Genomic DNA, 20,663 nt, shown 5'->3' on the forward strand with positions numbered 1-20,663 from the left:
CTCGAATCCATGTTGATAATATCTACCAATTCTCCCGATAGCCTGTAAATACTAAGATAGTTTCTCGAGCCCCTATATTCATTTTAGAACGATTGTCTGTTGCATGGTTTCCCTCAGGAAAAATATGGTGGACCTTCACACTGCTTAATTTGTCTCATGACCTCTTAACGCAAGCCAACAACCTTCATGCTTTCCATGGTAAAGGATTAGTCGACTTAGTCATTAGGCTGGCGAAGTTCTTTGAATCTATGCCGATATCAAGATGTTGTGTACCCAGCTGAATCGCCAAACATAGCCCCGATTCGACTCCTTGCAATTCACGGACAAAAATAGTTTCCTTCTACACCTGCCCTGTGACTGCCCCTACAACTTTTCCAAGTGAGTCTCTACTAATGGCTCCAAAGCCCGCTCCAATAGCATTTAACACACCGGTCTGAATTGAGGACATAACTTTATAACCTTGCCAATGTAATTCTAAAGGGTGGTTGGCATTTACAGAGCATGAAAGCTCTTTACAGATCAAAAAGGTTTTATTGTTTTCTACTTCTCTCTAAATATACTTTTGGCGTTTACAGATCAAAGTAGTGGTTAAAATGAAATTTCTTTTACGGACCAAAATAAAAATAAAGTTCATGTTTGTGATACAATTGAAGGAGATGTCCTTCGATCAAAGATGCAATGCGAGCAATTTATCAGATAGGACAGTTGATGAAGAAGATCATCAAGTCTGGACGATTTAAGGATCGTAATGTTTAGTTAGAAACCAACTACGACCGTCGAATCACGGGGCTATTCGCGGCTAACTTCGTCCGGATCCTATATCGGGTTACACCAAAGAGTATCTACTTAATAAGAAATATAACTAGACGTATGAGACATATAAACATGAGTCATACTCATAAATATGTCCAAAAAGCCTAAAGATAACTAAGGCAAGTATAGTTCGAAGGTCGAAACAAAAAGGTTTTGGGTTGGGGCACTTAAGGCCGACTAGACCTAGCCCTTTAGGGCATAGGTTGGCCGACAAATAGAGTAAGGGAGAGAAATAGAAATTTCTATTTCTGACAAAATCCTGATTCTGCTTCAATTTAGGCTTTTAGAAAACTTAATTAGGGTTGGACTCTAACTTTGGGATTCTATATAAGGCCATCCTTAGATTAGAATAAGCTGTGGAAAATTCTTAAGGAGATTTCTGACTCTACAACACCAAGTTGAAAAAGAAAGAGAGAATAGTTCCTAATTATCTATGTAGTCTAAAGAAGAAGGTGTTCTTCGTCTAAGCACAATTGAAGTTATAGCTAAACTTGAGGGTGGGAGATCAAGTGGATTACTCGGTGTCTCAAGAAAGAGGAGCTAGAATTAGAGCTCTTGGTTTTCTTATATTCAACCGTTTAGCCTGTGGAAACATCGATTAAGGTAACAATCTCTATGTTAACTTAGTTCATATTAAGCTTATGCATGAGATCCTGGCGATACGAGCGTTAGACATTAGATGTCTGAGATTCCTCTTAGAATACTAAGAGACACAATAACCCAACAACAATTAACCCTAAATATTTTTATGTCTTTTTCCATCTTCAAACCCTAGCACCCCCACCGCCCCCCCCCCCCCCCCCACCCCCCAACAACCACCACCAACCACCTTCACAATCATCCACCACAAACGCTACAAATGGAAGAAATTGGCTTGATGAAGGTTCATTAATGGATTTTTTTTACAGATCAAGTAGTGGTTAAACTGAAAATTTTTTACAGACCAAAATAAAAATAAATTTCATGCTTGTGACACAATTAACCCTAAATATTTTATGTCTTCTTCCATCTTTAAACCCTACTGCACCATCCTCCACAACCACCACTACCCACCACCTCCACAATCATCCACCACAAACGCTACAAATGGAAGACATTGCCTTGATGAAGGTTCATTAATGGAAGAAATTTTCAGCCAATGATGTCTTTTTTCACAAAAATATTCGGTCAAAGCCACCGTTTTTCTTTTTCGCATTTTATATAACTAGATATTGTGGAAAATAATATGAAACACACTTACAAGTCATGTGTAAATAACCTATAAATGTTTGCACTTATTAAATACAGAAAGAATTGTTTGAAATATGCTATAAAGGAAAATATACAACATGACTCTAAAGTTTGGTCATTCTACACAATTAATTGGGTAAAACAAAGATGAACAACAAAGGAATGAAAATTGCATAATGTATTATTATAAAATTTGGATAAAAAGAAATTTGACATACACGGTAAAAAATAACAAAAAAGAAATATGACAATGAAAAAATACTTGATTTTTGGTAGTATATGCCGAAAACCTCATCATCAATTCTGACCCCTTGAATTGAAAACAAAACCTTAGCAATACATAACGTCAATGTATGGGGCAAAATACGTCACCAGGAGCGCCCCCAGAAATCCACGATTAATGGGCTTACACGGTGCCCAAACCCACGAATTAATGACAAACGACCCCGACCTATGTACCTTCGGACACCCCCGAAAGAACGTTAAAATACGCAACCACATCTAGCCCTGGATAAAGAGGTTAGTCCTCACCTCCTCAGCGGACCTCCCACCGTGTGTTCGTTGAGGAGACGTTACATTCATTCAAGATGACAATATCCTGGATATACCCGTTAAGAGGTTATGATATCCGTATTTATAGTGACAACTCATGCATTACCACCATTAAAGACGACATCTCATTACCGGGCAACAGTCGACCGAAGACGCTATAAAATGACTGGACGAAGAATGATACGATCATCCAATCACGAACAACAACACCCAACATTCGCCTGACATTACTGTCAATTATCGAAAGATCAACAAGAACATCTAATCATCTGGTTATCGCTTAACACCCCAAATACAACTTACTTTCTCTCTCATATAGTTCATCTCTATCACATAGTCCGACCTCATCTCTCATCCAAGTAGTGTTACGGTCTTACATCAAGATACAACCTTATCAACTACTGTTCATAAATGGTACAAGACCCTATTACCTTTCACCAGGTACAGGACATTGTCAAGTATTGTTCCTAGAAAGGTACAAGACCTTATCAAGTACACGACCTTGAGGAAGCAAGCTATTTTCTCTGACCTGACAACCACGTGATCAAGGGTTCAACTAGTTTATCCATAAGGGTTTGCTTACTTTATCTCTCCTAGAGGTCAGACCCTCCCCACATCACCCATGTGATTATTTACAAGGTCAAACCTTTCCCACATCACCCATGTGATTATTTACAAGGTCAGACCCTTAAAGATTCCCAAATTATTTACGATACATACTCCTGAACGAGGCAAGCCTCACCAGAGTTGTCTTACCCACGAGACAAAGCAAGTCAGATACCCATAGAGATCGAGCTCCAGCCCATGTACGAGTCGTGCCAAACTCCGACCTTTCTCCTCCATGATAATATACCAAGGATAATATCCACGTATTCATTACTTCTCTTGCAAGCTTACTGACTTGACCTTTGGAGTCCCATTGGCAGGCACCACCTCGGTGTCCCCCAAAGACCTCACGGCCACGTGTATTTTTTCTCTTGTTACAGGTTAAGCTCAAAGACGTCGTTGGTGCCCGTAAAAATATTAACAGGTGAAGGTCCGACTTCCGGTCAACGACCCGGTCCCCTTAACTTCTTGGCCCATAATTTCAACCCCACACAGTCAACAAACTGCAGATGTACTGAAATACCGTCTTCCTAAAGTCTTTTTTTCATCGTTGTCCCGAGTTTAAACTTCAAACAATGAAAAAAAACTAGCTAAAACCAACAAAATCCTACATATATGAAAACCTTAGTTTTGTTTGCATTGAATAATCCAAAATTTCTAAGAAGAAAGAAAATCAAAACTCATTTTGTAATCAAACTAACAACAATACTAACATAGGGGTGAAAATCGGTCCAGACGGGTGGGAAACAGATACTAACCCAACCGGTCCGGGTGGAACAGGCACAAGTCCTAAGTGTCCACTCGGACATCCGAACAAAATGGGCGGACATTTCGGATATTCTCCAACAAAGTTCCCATCCGTGACCGTTTTGATAGTCGGGCAAACCGGGTATCGGTCGGTCGGGGGCCGGTCACTAATGAACAAATAAAGAATTTTTATTCGAAATTAAAACTGTTTAATAGCTAAATACAACTTTCAAATCTCTCACCTTACGAAAAGTAAATGAATACAAATTTAAATGATAATAATTGAGATTTCTCATCGATTACAATCGGATCTATTCTTCTTTTCATAGATTACGATGGGTGTATTGTGGATTCTAGGGTTACTGATGAGATATTGAGATTTTGGAGGAGAGAAAGTCTAAATAAGTAGAGAGGCGGAGACAAGATTATGAAAAGTGATTTCTAAGGTTATATATTTACATATTTTTACTCTTGAAATGTGACGGTTGTAGCTAACCCTACAAATCTAAAGGCTTAAAATGAATCATAAGGCGTGTAGGTATAACGGGTCAGATAACGAACGGGTATGGAGGGGTTTGGTCGGGCGGACTATATAAGCGGGCGTTCTCGGTCGGATCACCGGGTAAGGACCTATGCCCGCGCCCGTCTCCTTAACTTTCGGTAGGGCGAGTACGGACTAGATCGGGCATCAGACGGTCACAGATCTTTCGGACTCGGACATTCATGGGCGGGTTCTGGGTTTCCGGGCCAAAATCCCACCCCTATACGAACACCAGAAATTCCAAGACTTATCCAATATAATAAAAAGTACCTTAAGAAAACCAATGATTTTGATTCAGTAACGAAACCCTTCATTTTGTCTTTGATTTCAATGGTTTGGCTATTAGTCTTAGGTTTAAAAAATTTAATTATTGGGGAGAGACTTTTCTCTAATTGAAGTCTTTACTTTTTAATACGTAATAGTTTTTGGATTATTACTAAAAAATCTTTGTTACTACCAAATATACGTTTTTTAAATAACCGGTTCAGTAAATTGTTCTTCATTATTCAATAAATAATAGCTGCCTTGTAAATTAAAAGCCACAGAATAAGTAAAATAATACAAATATATCTGAAGTAACAAACATCATTTATTTACTTAGATGGTAGTCTTGAATACAAGTTAAAGGTAGGTTATGCATGGGGATGATGTTGTTGATGGTAATAGACTTAATTAGGGAAAAGAGAAGGCAGCAATTTTTGGCCCCCTAAAGATGACTAACTGATCAAAATGGCCTCCTTAAGAGGACCAACTTCTAATTTAGCCCTCTTTTTCATTTTTCCGTCTATTTCCCCGTTCGTCATTAACTGCTCTTTACTTACATTACCAATTTACCCTTCTTCCATTTGCTTTTCCTTATTTATTGTCAGATATGAGACAAAAAGAGTTATTGGAGAGAGAAACTACACATTCACTTTAGTCCTAACTTTTTCTGTCACTAATACTTTTTCTCCATTACTGTTCAAGAATCAAATTTGTCTATTCCTAACTTTCTCTCCCTAAAACTCTTGACCATCTCTTTACTTTCTTTCTAGATATCCAAATAAACACTTTGAGAGCATCATAAAATTGAACCAGAAAGTTGATTCAGAGACAAACAAGATTTATTTATCCATAAATATTATAAGTTGGAGAAGGAATCAAACCTAAGATTTGATCCAGACTTTAAATTTACATAACATTAAGAAATTTCCAAGTATTGAAGGATTTTCATGGAAGATTTAATTGTGTCTTAGATCAAAATGCATTAATGAAGACATTTGAAAAATTGAAGGTGGAATCCGACCAAAAATTTAATTATCAACATTATTTAACGTAGTGAGACTTCTTAATTTTAGGGATCCGAGGTTTGATTTTCCATTAGATCGGACTCTAAGAAACGAAACTAAATTAATATAAGAAGGAATTGAGTTGGTGATTCCTTTCCAATCAGTTATTACAATAACAGAAAGACGATCAAGCTCACAAATCTCTGGCGAAATTGTACGTGTCATATAACCAGATCGGTTTGATTCTTTTAAGAATGTTTCTTCTGATTCACTGCGAAAATTAATGTTGGTGACTCGAAGATTTGAAGGATCACAGTGAACTTTCTACCAATATTTGCAGTAGCCATTGCTTGTCCATGAATTGAAGTCGACAAGATATGCTTTGTCTGAAGCAATATGGAGTTAACTAAGATAGTAATGGCGAGAATGACTAATACGAAAGAAGATGATGCAAATTCCTTGAATATATTTGTACATTTATGGATGAGAAGATCTTGTATTTCCCTTAACAATTATCTAACAGTAATCTAGGAAGATCAAATTTTGAAATCTAACAATAATAATCAATTAAATGAAGCAAATCCCACCAACCTATGCATTCAAAATCAACCCAATTGGTAATGGAAGCACCAACTTTACCAATAAAAACCTTCATACCCATATCTCATTATCTTCATTTTCTCTCTCTAGATTTATATATGATTATCTCCATTTTCTCTCTCTAGATTTTAAAGCATCTTACTACTCTCCACTTTTCTATCTTTAGATGTGTGTTATCTATGTATTATATTTACTCTTTGTGAGTAACAAAACGGATTTGAGCGAGGAGGTAAAGAAGGTTTCATAGGAGAGAGAGAGAACATCCAAACATCAATGACAATCATAATTAGTCTTGAGACCATAAAGATTTTTGGCATGACATTAAAGATATGGGTAGACACACGGGTAAATTTGGTAAGAAAATGCCAGCTCACTAACATCTAACGGAACAAAGGACGGAAATACCAAAAAATGGAGCCAAATTGGAAGCTGGTCATCTTTAGGGGGCCATTTTAATCAGTAGGTCATCTTTAGGGGGCCAAAATAGAATTAACCCTTACTTTTAATACGTAATAGTTTTTGGATTATTACTAAAAATCTTTGTTACTACAAAATATACGTTCTTTAAATAACCAGTTTTGTAAATTGTTCTTAATTATTCAATAAATAATAGTTGCCTTCAGAAGATGTAAATTAAAAGCCACAGAATGAGTAAAATAATAAAAATATATCTGAAGTAACAAACATCATTTATTTACTTAGATGGTAGTCTTGAATACAAGTTAAAGGTAGTTCATGCATGGGGATGATGTTGTTGATGGTAATAGACTTAATTAGGAAAAAGAGAAGGCAGCAATTTTTTTCAAGTACTTTCAAATAGTCAGTAGGATCAGGAGCATTTTCATATGCTTTCTCATATTCGAGACTCCATTTCACTAGGCAGCTTCGTCCTCCGCTCATGGGAGTAACAGCTGCCAGTTTCAATTCGAAACTATTATAAAGATTCATGGCATCACCACCCACAAAGCTCCAACAAATGGACCTTTTTTCGTCATTCACCTCTGTCCTTTTCTCCCTATTAGCAAGAGGTATACCACCTACAATTTAATTGAATTGGTTTATATTCAATGGAAACTTGATAAAAAGAGCCAATCCATTTATGAAATAATCAGAAAATGTTAGGGAACAAGAAAAATTAGGCAGACTTTGACCAGAAATCTTATATGGTTTATTTCGTGCTTCCGATTCTCCTAATTCATTGAACCGCGAATCATGGCAAACACATAGGCCCAGGTCTAGTTTTTCTTATTTTACCATAGGAATTTATGTAATTATCATTCATTAAATTGAATAGGTGAGAATGCTAAGCTAGCATTCTCACCTACAAACCTTATACCAGATTCAATTTAAAAGCTACTACAAAAAACAGAGAGCATCCTAGTTGAAGAATGAATTTGACCCCAGCAGAAGATAAATACTGAGGTGATCTATTCCCCAGGAGCTCTCTTCGAAAACTGGTGGGGTTTCTCTCGAGCTAGACTATAAGATAACAAAAGGGTGCAATAGAAGAAGCTGACGGCTTTCCTACAGACCCATCTTATTTTAGGCAAGCTCCGAACTTACTGAAGAGTGATTAACAACAAAGATACTTGTTAGGAAGTAAACAATATCTCCGCCTCTTTGTTGGTTGTTAATTAGTTTAGAAGTGGATAGTAGTAACAAAGCTAAGCATCATCAAGTGAGGTGTCCCACGGCCATACATGCTCTAGTACCACAAAAGAGAGCTGTGTGAGAATAGTCTCTTAATATTATGAACAAAAAAAAGGGTGGGGGCTTTGGAGTGTCTTAAAAAGTCTTCGAGAACAAAGACTTGGTCAAGCAGGATTGGCTTATGAGGCATCATTTATTTTTAGTCCAAATATCTACTGGATTGTATTTCCCCCCTAATCTTCATCTTCACCTCCCCTCCCCCACTACAACTTCCGACCACAACAACCATTTTCGACCACCAACCATCTACCACCTCTTCTTTTTCTCTCTTTCTCTCTCTTTCTCTCTCCTTCTCCCTCCTCCAAGGGGTTTGAGTTGAATATGTAAACTTAATAATTATTACTTACCGAGTACAACATTCCATTGAGTGACAGAGCCAACACTAACCCCATCTCCTTCTAGAACTTGAATACTCTTAAAGTTTTCAGGAAAATCAACGATGAGTTGGTTCACGTTATTCTTCATCATTCCGTAGAACTTGTCTGCAGTGCATTTGGCTTCACATTCAGCTTGAAGCTTTTGAATTTGAGCCATGTCTTCTTTATGATAATTTAATGCTTATCAGTAGTGCTAATGTTTCTTGGTTCGTCTATCAAATTTATAATGTTAATATAAAATATTATAATGCCTTTAAAGCAACTTCCTGATGGATATAATTGTTTGTATAAAATTCTATGCCCACTTTGTATGGAGAGCATTCAACTAAGGAAAAGACATGCATATCAATAAAGCATAATTACTACATCTAAGTTTGGAGCTGTACCAATGCTAACCTACAAGTGTTTCACTCATCAGAACACTTGTGGGTTGTTAAGATTAGTTAAGAGCTGTATATAGTTTCGTCCACTCTAGTAACACGGTGTAGGAACCACTTTTGGTTGTTATAAGTTAGTTAGAGAGTAAGAGGGTTTGTTAGAGTTTGTTATGTTTTTCTCTTTAAATACCTCTGTAACTTCGAATTTTTCTTGATGAGATTCGATTTCACTATAGTATCAGAGCTATTATCACGCTCTCCTCTGAAAATCTATCTTTCTCTCTCTCTTTAAATTTCTTTCTTCTCCTCTTTCTCTCTCTACATCTCACCTTCTTCTTCATCGATTCTTCTATTTTCTTTCTGAAATTGACTTCTAATATGGATCATCCTAAAATTCCATCGTTAGCTATCACTTCTATGAGAAATGTCATTCCAATCAGATGAAGTCTTATAATCATCGAGCTCCAAGAAACAATAATGTAGAATGTCCTACTTGTCAGACTTGTCAGCTAAAGGAGGTCTCTACCTAATCATCAAGCTCCAAGAAACAATAATGAAGAACGTCCTACTTGTCAGATTTGTCATAAAGTGGGACGCACTACTGTTGAATGTTGTCATCGCATGAACTTCTCCTATCAAGGTCGAAATCCTTCAAATAAACCTAGCAGCTATGCTTGCTTCAACTAACATTTTTGGAGAGAATCCATGGTTTGCTGACACAGGAGCATCACATCATATCACACTAGATGCTTCCAACATAGCTTCTTCTTCTTCTGCTTATAATGGCAAAGAAACAATTTCTGCAGCAAATGGACAAGGTATGATTATTACTCGATCTGGTAATTCAGCTTTTCGTCATAAAAATCATACTTTCTCTCTCAAGAATGTGTTAGTAGTTCCTCAACCCAGGCACAATCTACTTTTAGTTAATAAATTCACCAAGGACAGTAATTGTTCTTTAACCTTTGATCCTTTTCAATACCATGTGAAGGACTTAACATCGAACCCCTCTTTTCCTAGGGCCAGCTAAAGGAGGTCTCTACCCAATTCAGCTTCATATACAAAGTTCTTCCAAATCCCAAATAAAGGATTTGATTGCACGGCCAACATCTTATGCTCTTTAGCACAAAAGGTGGGGACATCCCCCTTTTCAATCTTTACAAAAGAAGCATTTGTTTTCATCTACTTCTTTAAAGCCCATTTCAATCCTCTACTGTTGTAGCTTCTTTACCTCTACATCTATTGCATATAGACCTATGGGCCCTGCACCTATTACATCTATTAGTGGATTTCAATATTATGCCAATGTGATAGAACTAAATTCTGTTGGGTTAGTCTTTTAACACACAAATCACAATTCACTCCTTCCTTTATCACCTTTCTGAATGCCATTGAGAACCAATTAGGACATGAGGTTAAAATAATTTGTACTGATGGTGGTGGAGAATTCCTCTCTACTTCAGACTAAGACAGGAATTTTACATCAAATGATTTGTGCTCACTCACTTGAAGAAAAAGGTGTGGTTGAGTCTAAACATATGATTGATCTCACTAGAACATTACTTATTCAATCTTCTCTCTCTAGTTCATATTGGCTAGAGGCACTTAACACAACAAATTATCTCAACAACAGACTCACACTTAAGTATTTGAACTCTATGTCACCACTTGAAAAATTATTTTATTCTCCACCAGATTATGAATTTCTTAGAGTGTTTTGTTGTGCCTGTTATCCTTGGTTGAGACCTTATGCAAACAATAAGCTTGAACCTAGAAGCAAAGAGTGTATTTTTATCGGTTGTGCTCATAATAAAAAAGGCTATGTGTGTTTAGATATTACAACAGGAAGAATTTACATCTCTAGACATGTGGTTTTCAATGAAGATTGCTTCCCTTTAAAATTGAGACCAGAACCATCACCTACCTTGTCATCACCAGCTACTAGTTCTTACCCAGTTCAGCTATCCCCTATTCAGACTTAATCTTCTCCATTAAATCAATTGGTCATTCAGACACTCCTCCTGCCAGTACTAATGGTACTCCTGTTGGTCATTATTTTGATTCACCCACCTCCTTCTCAAATTCTAATTCTATCACTGAACCAACACCACTGCCTCTTCTTTTACTCGTGAGCCTATCATTGAACCAACACCAATTCCATCTGTTCAAAATCAGTCTCTTCATCCTATGCAAACAAGAGCAAAGTCAGACATTTACAAACCGAAGCCCCTTTTAGCTGCTACAAAGCATCCTATTTTAAAAGCATTAAGTGCCATTACCTTACTTCCTACACCAACTTGTTTTACTCAAGCTAATAAAGATCCCAATTGGAGAAATGCCATGGCAACTGAGTTTAAGGCTTCAGAGGATCTCAAAACTTGGTCCGTAGTAGCTCCACTCCTAATCAAAATTTAGTTGGTTGTAAGTGGATCTTCAAATTAAAGCAAAAGTCAGATGTTAGCATTGAAAGATATAAGGCTCGTTTAGTAGCAAGAGTTTCATCAGAGAGAGGGGATAGACTACTCTGAGACATTTTGCCCCATAGCTAAACGAACCACCATTAGAGTTTTGCTCACTCTTGCTGTTCAAAATGACTGGATGATCAAACAACTTAATGTTAACAATGTTTTTCTACATGGACATCTTAAAGAAAAGGTTTATATGATTCAGCCTGCTGGCTTTCAAGATAAATCCAAGCCTAATCATGTGTGCAGCCTTCATAAATCAATTTATGGCTTGAAACAAGTTCCCAGAGCTTGGTATGAGGAATTAGTTGATTCTCTAATAGCCTTTGGTTTTCAAAAATCATTTTCAGATAAATCTCTTTTTGTATTTTCAGAAGGTGGGATTCTTCTCTATGTATTAGTATATGTTGATGATATTTTAGTAACTAGGAATCCTTCCTCAGCTTGTGCTACTCCCATAACTGATCTTAGTTCTCAATTTGCTATGAAAGATCTGGGTGCACTTCCCTATTTTTTGGGCATGGAGGTTCATAAGGATACTTCTGGGTTATTTCTCTCACAGACAAAGTACACATTAGATCTTCTAAAGAAATCCCATATGATTGATGCTATGCTCTGCTCTACTCCAATGCATCATAGAACTAAACTTACACCATCTGAAGGATCTCGGCTTGAAGACCTTACCTACTACAGAATCTTAGTAGGAGCTCTTCAATATTCGCATGTACAAGACTAGATATAAGCTATTCAGTTAGTCTTGTGTGTCAATTCATGAGTAAACCTACTTCTTCTCATCTCTCAGCAGTCAAAAGGATCCTTAGATACCTCAAAGGCAATATTAACTATGGTATTCATTTTAGTAAGTCATCTTCTTTGGATCTTCAAGGGTTTGCTGATGTTGATTGGGCTGGAAGTATATCAGACAGCAGATTCACCTCTGGTTTTGTGTTTTAATTGGGTGGAAATCGAATTTCATGGTTTCCTAAGAAGCAGCCTACTATATCTCGATCCTCTACAGAAGCAGAGTACATATCCTTGGCTCAGACAACACCTGCAACACTATGGGTATGTTCCCTCCTTAAAGATCTTCAATGCTTTCTTCATCAGCCTCCTACACTCTGGTGTGATAATGTTTCTGCCTTAGCATTAGCTACAAATTCAGTATTTCGCTCCAAAATCAAACACCTTTCTCTAGGTTTTCATTTCATTCAAGAATTGATCGCCAACAAAAGTATTCAATTCTCCTATATATCTACAAATGATCAACCAACAGATGCTCTAACTAAGGCCCTTCCTAGTCCTCGATTTGGTATTCTCAGATCCAAGCTTAAGCTTCTCTCAACAACTTCAGCTTGAGGGAGGGTAATAAAGCATATTTACTACATTTATGTTTGGAGCTGGACCAATGCTAAACTACAAGTGTTTCACTGAATCAGAACCCTTGTGGGTTGTTAAGATTAGTTAAGAGCTGTATATAGTTTCGTCCACTCTGGGAACACAGTATAGGAACCACTTTTGGTTGTTATAAATTAGTTAGAGAGTAAGAGGGTTTATTTAAGTTTGTTATGTTTTTCAGCCACCCATTTTGCTCTGTAAAGAGCTTTCATGCTTTAAATTTCAGGCACCCTTTAGAATTACATTGACAAGGTAATTATACAGTTGTGTCCTCAATTCGAACCAGTGCGTTAAATGCTAATGGAGCAGGCTTTGGAGCCATCATCAGAGACTCGCTTGGAAAAGTTTTAGGGACAGTCACATGGCAAGTGGAGAAGGAAACTATCTTTATCCACGAATTGCAAGTAGTCGAATCGAGGCTACATTTTGCGATTCAGGTGGGTATACAACATCTTAATATTGCCAATTGCCAGCCCAATGACTAAGCTGACTAATCCGTTACCATGGAAAATGTTATAACAAAAGGGGTTTGTTGTGCCGAAAGCAAGTAATCCAAGAAAAGCAATAGGAAATAAAGAACAATCATACAGAAAACAAGAGATTTACGTGGTTCGGTTGGTGAAACCTACTCCACGGCGTTCCACTATGATAAACAAACAAGTTACACAAGAGATTCGTGAGAATTCGACATAGATATCTCCTAGGGTTTTAGTTTATATAGCCACTAAAACCCGAATCCGACCGCCTCATGACTCTCTCTTTTTAAATCTGAAATACACATGGATACGCTAACACTAATTACTGACATAAGCCTACCTCCGCATTCCAGCTCTGTCTCAGAGTAATCAACTTTGCTAACGGGTCTAAAATTCCATTGCCTTGTAAGCAGGTTGGCCGGTCGTAAATCGGGTTAGATATCAAACCCATATTCAAGAAACTTTCAACAATTAATTCTGCACCTTGACTTGAATATGCTCCTCTTGACTTAAATCTGCCACCATCATAGATCAACGGCTCTGAGCCGTCGTCTCTCCAGCCCTAGCAGGGCCTGCCCTCCAAAGGGCTCAACATCTGGGAATCCCAATCAAGTTTGAGCAATGCTTCAACTTGAAAGGTGTAATTGTCTTGATCAACATATCCGCTGGATTATCTACCGTTGACACCTTCTTCATCGTGATTTTCCCTTCTTCAATCACGTCCTTGATAAAGTGATACCTGGCGTCAATGTGTTTAATTCTCTCGTGATATATTTGATTTTTGCTCAAATGAATCGCACTTTAGTTGTCGCAGTACACCTCTGTCACCTGCTGCTTCAGGTTAAAATCACAAACTACACCAGTCAGCCATATTGCCTCCTTCACTGCATCTCATGTTGCCATGTACTCAGCTTCTGTGTAGACAGGGCTACTACCGATTGTAGCACTACTCTCCAACTAATGGAACTCACGCAGAGAGTGAACGTATAACCTGTCAGCGATTTCTTCATATGAAGATCCCCTGAAAAATCTGAACCACAAATCCAACTACCGAACCAGAAGTATCAGCCTTTCTGTCATAAACTAGACCAACTTCTGCAGTTCCTCCCAGATACCGGAGTATCCATTTCACAGCCTACCAATGACCTCTCCCAGGTATGCCCATGTATCTGTTGACTACACTAACATCGTGTGAAATATCCGGCCTTGTGCACACCATAGCATACATAATGCTACCTACTGCATTTGCATAAGGCACCCGAGAATATACTCTATCTCTTCATCAGTTGTCGGTGACAGTTCACCTGAAAGCTTGAAGTGTGCTGCCAATGGGGTGCCGACGGGTTTTGCCTCAGTCATACCAAAACATTCCAACACCTCCTCGATGTACGTTTTCTGAGACAAGATCAATTTCCCAACAGATCTGTCTCTCCGCATCTCCATACCCAATATCTTCCTTGAGGCACCCAAGTCTTTCATCTCAAACTCACCCTTTAACTGATCCTTTAACATGAGGACTTCTGACATATCCTTGCAAGCTATCAGCATGTCATCTACATATAGGAGTAGATACACATAAGAACCATCTGATAGTTTCCTATCATACACACAACTATCATATTTCCTTCTATCATGCCCGTTTTTTACCATAAAGGTATCGAAATGCTTATACCACTGCCTCGGAGATTGTTTCAATCCGAACAAGGATTTATTCAACAAACAGACCTGGTCTTCTTTCCCGAGAATCTCAAACCCCTCTGGTTGACGCATATAGATTTGTTCCTTCAACTCCCCGGTGCCCGAATGTTTCTCCTTCCCCTGTTCTTCGTAACACTATAATGAACTTCTTCTTGTTTATCTTCCTCAGCTTGCTCATCTATGTGAGGTCTGACCACTTCCCGAGTGCCTATCTCAAACTCCACCTGTTACCCATGATATACCTGCTTTACCTATTTACCAACACTCTTCTGAGCATCTACAGGTGTTACCTTCTGGTTTACCATGGCTAACTCATCTAAAGTAACATCTCTACTGATAAGAAACTTCTTTGATTTTCCATTTGGATTCCACAACCGATAACCTTTCACCTTGGGCTCATAACCAAGAAATACATATTTCTTAGCCCTCAGATCTAGCTTACCTTATATAACATATGCATAAGCCAGATAATTGAAAATCCTCAAGTTCTCATACTTTGCAGGATAACCAGACCATACCTCATTAGGAGTTTTAGCTACCTTATTTGTAGGATATTCCTTTGTCAAGGAGATGTCCTTTGACCAAGAATGCAATGCGAGAAATTTGTCGGATAAGACAATTGATGAAGAAGATCATCAAGTCCAGTTAATTTAGGGATCGTAATGTTTAACAAGAAACCAATTACGATCGTCGAATTACGAAGTAATTCGCGGCTAACTTCGACCGGATCCTACATCGGGTTACACATAAGAGTGGCTATTTAATCGGATGACATGACTAGTGGGAATGAGATATATTATCATGGGAGAGTCCCATAGTCTCATAGGCCTAAAAGAAGTTTGGGCAAAGATAGCACAAAAGGCCCGAAAGAGGGGTTTTGGGCCGCGAAGAAAAAGAGGACTTTTTTGGGCCGGGAGCAAAAAGAGGACTTTTTGGGCCGGGAGCAAAAAGAGGACTTTTTGGGCTCAGATTGGGCCCATATTTGGATGGCCGGTTCGCCTAATGGTAAATATCAGATCTGCCAATTTTGGCATGGTTTGAACATCCACACATCAAGGAAATCAAAGAATAGAAACTTGTTTCTATTTATGACTATTTCCTTAATCTTATTCAGGAAGGGCTTTTTGGGAATCTAATTAGGGTTGGACTCTAACTTAGAACTTTATATAAAGACCCTTAGGGTATTGAATAAGATGTGGAATTTTTCTAAGAGCTTTCTAACTCTACACCATCAAGTAGAGAAGAAAAAGAAAGCTAATTCCCAAAAGCTATCAACTAGTCAATTAAAGAAGAAGGAGTTCTTCTTGTAATCAAACTACTATCGTTGTTCTCGCTAACGTACAAGGTGGGAGATTAAGTAGACCACTCAGTGTCCCAAGTAGAGGAGCTACAATTGAAGCTCTTGGTCTTCTCAAAAGCGGATTGCAAAGGTTCGAGGGAAAAATAGAGATTAAGGCAATCTCTAACTCTTAGTTGAATATTAGCTTATGCATGATGATCCTGGGAATACTAGTGTTTCAGATTAGATGTCAAGTTATCCGCATATAATACTAGTAGAAGTGACCCACAAAAGTTTATATTTTACATTTCCAAATAGAAGACAACAAAAGTTTTCGTCACAGGGTCAAAACTCTCGACCTCTCGTGATGAGAAAAATCTGAAATATTTATAAAGAGGTGTAGTATTTTGAAAGATTGAAAAAAATTAATTTTTTGCAATTTTTGTTTGACACAACTTTAGTAGGGCGAAAAATGATGGAAACCATCGAAAATTGATATTCAAATTAATTCTACATTAAAAGTATGACCATTTAATTTATACAACTCAAAATATGATAACCTTAATATATTTTCTAAAAAATAAAGCCACATATTTTCAATAAAATATAGGATTCCAAAAAATGATAACCAATGGAGTACATGGTAACATACTAATAAACACATAAGGATGATCTTCAACAAAAAGAAAGAGAAAAACACCAATAGATAGAAATGTTGAGAGATGAACATGGGGTGGGCCGGATGGGGATGGGAATGGGGTGTGAGAAATAGTGACCCATAGAGAAGTTAGAGATTAGAGGGAAAGATTGAGTCGAGCGATACACAAGGATAACTTGTTAAAAATAGACACGTGTAATCAAAATTCTGGTGAGGCCCATATGTGGAAAATGATCAACAATCCACCTAACTGGTGGGGTCCAGTTGTTACAAGAGTTTAAAGTTTAAGTTAATTAGTTACGGGTTGGGCCTGGTGTAAGACATTTAATTAGTTGAGTTCTATAGACACCATCTTAAATGTGGGCCTAAAAATTTGGTGACCCAAAACGAACAATGACATTTAATTGGTTGAATTCTATAGACACCATCTTAAATGTGGCCCTAAAAATTTGGTGGCCCTAAGTGAGATATTGCTCGCTTTGGGCCAGGGCCGGCCCTGACAATGATCATCATCCTATGCATTTACTATATTTAACTTAGTATTCAAAATTGTAAGGATGGGAGCTACCTTCTAAGTAAATAAAATGATGTGTGCTTCTTTAGATATTTGGATTTAACTCGGATGGTATTAGTTCAACAAAAAAAAAACTAGGATGGTATTTATTCTTTGCATGAAATCTGGATTGACTCAAATGGAATTATTCTATATTTATTTGAGTTATTTTCCTTATGCCTCCCTAAGTTATGACCATATCCTACTTGCACCCATACCTTTTACAAAATGTCTAGGTGTTTAACTTTTCAATATCGCCACTTCCACTTCTTTTTCTTTCTTGTCTTCTCTTTTGTTTCTCTCTCCCATCTTGTCATCTTCTACATTATCTTCTAATCAAACTTTTTGTTTAATTTTAAAATTTTAAATAATCTTACTAAAAGTACTTCATCCTCGATGTTCATTGTGGGCTTTAGGTCATAGTTAGTTGGACTTTAGGCTATAGTTTAGTTGGACTTTAGGCCTCTTTTTGTTAAATTTGACACTATCGTGCTTATCACATTTTTGATGCGTCAACGTCATTGTAATGACTATTGTACTTCGTAGTCAATTTCCAAAACAATAATGACCATCAAATTCCGCTGCGTTTCTACATCAGGTCATAATGAAGGACGTGAGGGACCGATAGGTTGGTGAAGGACGTGAGGGACCGATAGGTTGGGATTGTTGTTGGTGTCCACTGTTTGTGTGATGGTTGTTGGTTGGGATACGGTGTTCGGGTGATGTCGAATAGTGGTGATGTTCGGTTAGTAGGTAGGGTTCGGTTTGTGGTCGGTTTTGGTTTATGGTGGAATTGGTGAAGGAGAATGATGATGGTTGTGGGGTGTGGGGAGCGGTTGAGTGTGGAATGTTATAGGAGGGGTATGTTGTTGGTTTTACTATAAGAGTCGTTGGGTTGTTTGTGATGAAGGGTGGAGGTGTAATTGGGCAAGGATTGCTAATGGTGTGACCGAATAGGGGTATGGTGGTATCGGTAGGGAAGCTTAAAGGTGAAAACCGATTAGGGTGTGAAGTGGTTGTGAGGATTGGTGGTGTATTGGAATCGATAGATAACGGGTTTGAAGTGTGGGAAGAGGGTTGATTGATACACATACCTTTGATTTGTTTTGAAAGATTGTTGATGGAATCGGTGAGTTGATCGAAACGTTGATCGATTCGTTCGAATTTTTCTGTTGTTTCCTTCTTGTACTCCATGAAACCTTCTTCCAACTTTTTACCTGCAGATAACCCTTCTTTAATGTTGTCCCATTCAGATGAAAAGGTTGGTGTTTTCTCCTTAGTTGGTGTAGCGGTGATAGTAGTGTTAACCATGGTGATGGAAAAAAAAAAAAAAAATTCTGGCTCTAGATACCACTTGATGTAGAAACGCAGCGGAATTAAAAGAGATGAATAACTAAATAAGAACAATGAAAATAAAGATCAAATAACTCTAAATACTCAACTTTATTAAAACTTCAATGGGGTTTTTCTCTCAATCTGTGAATAATAGACAAACTAGATATCCTTTTATAAGATTCTGGACTTTCCTAGATAGACTTGAATTAGACTTTCCTAAATAATAAAATACTGCAACTGCCTAAATAACTAGACTCAAATCTGGACCTTTCCAATTATTGGAAATATTAAAATAACATAATTTCCTAAACCTAAATTATCTAATAATCATACTAAAAATAAGGACTTCCTAAATCTACTCTCTCTGGCCGGTTGGTCCATGACCGGGTTCGGTCATGGAAAAAGTCTCCACGCCGGGTGCCCCTGCATCATGACCATTGGAGTATGTTGATGGAGAATTTCATGAGGTTTAAGGAGTACTGGTGTGACGTCCCATGCCCCATAAATAGGCACGAGCACACCCCGGCAATTTACAGACGAACAGAAAATTCGGCAGCATCTACTCTGTAAATCGAACTGGTCGCACCTGTAGAACCTGTCATGCAAACCATACATTCGCATACACAAACACAACGGAAGCTAAAATGAAACCAAAATTAAACAAACAGACTCTGGTTCAAAACCGAACCACCAGAACTCACTTAACTCATCCTGCACAAATCCATACATCCTTATACAACTTATGTGATACATATATATGTTATACGGTTCTTCGTGAAATAAAATATAACTTGAAGCTAAAGAAAACCAAAGTGAAAAGAGATAACACCAAAGTGGCACCCCGCCACAACCACTACAATCCATCTGCTAACCCTGCCACTGCAGATGATTCTAACTAGAAACCTGCACACTAAGAACTGGTAGGGGTTCAGTAACACACCGACACGAATTAAACTGGTAGAGGAGCCCTAAAACAAAACTGCGATAAACCTTTTCTCGAGTAAAACATGCACACATATAAATATATATCAATCCTAATACTAGCATACAATAGCAGACTTAACTGCCCACCCTTGGTATGCCTCTCAATTAACAGGGAGTTACCCAGAGAATTCTATAGTACTTTGGCTAGTACCGGCACTAACCAAGGTACTCAAATTCTCTCGAGAAAGTGGCTTACCCCTAGGTAGGTAAGCCCCTCTCCCACTAGGCGACTCCACAATCATTGAAAAGCTAACCTCATGATAAATATATACACCTAGCTTAACTAGATACGTTTTGGCTTCACAGAAGTCGAATAGTCAGGTCGTCCCTCCAGTATTCGTGTTGGGACGAAAAACATATTCTCATCGGTACCCTAACATCCAACTATTTCTTCTGGTTTTGAAAAAACATTTATTGTGTCAACAACCGAAATAATACTCTTTTCTTGTGAAAACATCCTTCACCCACAATCTCAGCAGATTCGGAACTCACCTATTACGCCCTCGACTTAGATAGGCTTTTTAAAACATTACTTATCTTATCACACACAGAAGTGGCACAACCAAGAGTCATATCATAACGTGCAGAGGGATCCCAATCACCAAACCAGTCGGGCGGTCAGAGGTGTACAGCCTCTGAGCCCCGAGAGTAAGAACAAACAGGCTTACAGTCCAATCGAGCGGTCAAGGGTAGCAAATCCCGGAGCCCCGAGAGTCCAACCTAAACGAGAATCCTGGCCAGAGAGTGGAGCACTACAACTGCCAAGACCCTCATGACTCGTCTCAGTCCACTTCACCAATCACATACAGCATACGAAATCAATACGTTTGCAAAACCTCGATTGTCACAATCCGTTTCAAAACCATTTCTCTTGAAATCATTCGTAGTACATGTTTTCTTATATAAAACCATCGCATCAAGTTCACGATACAAATCTCATCGAAATCCGAGTATAAATCATTAACACCATCAATGATCAATAATCACAGCCAACGATAC

General features: G+C 38.0%; 1 protein-coding gene across 1 annotated transcript; it reads right to left on the minus strand.

The window, feature by feature from the left end:
• Nucleotides 1-7,029: 7,029 nt before the first annotated feature.
• LOC147538101 (major latex protein 146-like) lies at nt 7,030-8,639 on the minus strand. Its single transcript, XM_086641686.1, has 2 exons — nt 8,415-8,639; nt 7,030-7,394 (listed from the first exon to the last, which is right to left on the minus strand). Exons 1-2 carry the CDS (start codon nt 8,599-8,601, stop codon nt 7,048-7,050), a joined length of 534 nt encoding a protein of 177 aa, XP_086497812.1. The 5' UTR covers nt 8,602-8,639; the 3' UTR covers nt 7,030-7,047.
• Nucleotides 8,640-20,663: the final 12,024 nt, after the last annotated feature.

Source organism: Eschscholzia californica, unplaced genomic scaffold, assembly GCF_041429995.1.
Source record: "Eschscholzia californica isolate CP2 unplaced genomic scaffold, dmEscCali1.0.p SCAF_5, whole genome shotgun sequence".
NCBI lineage: Eukaryota > Viridiplantae > Streptophyta > Magnoliopsida > Ranunculales > Papaveraceae > Eschscholzia > Eschscholzia californica.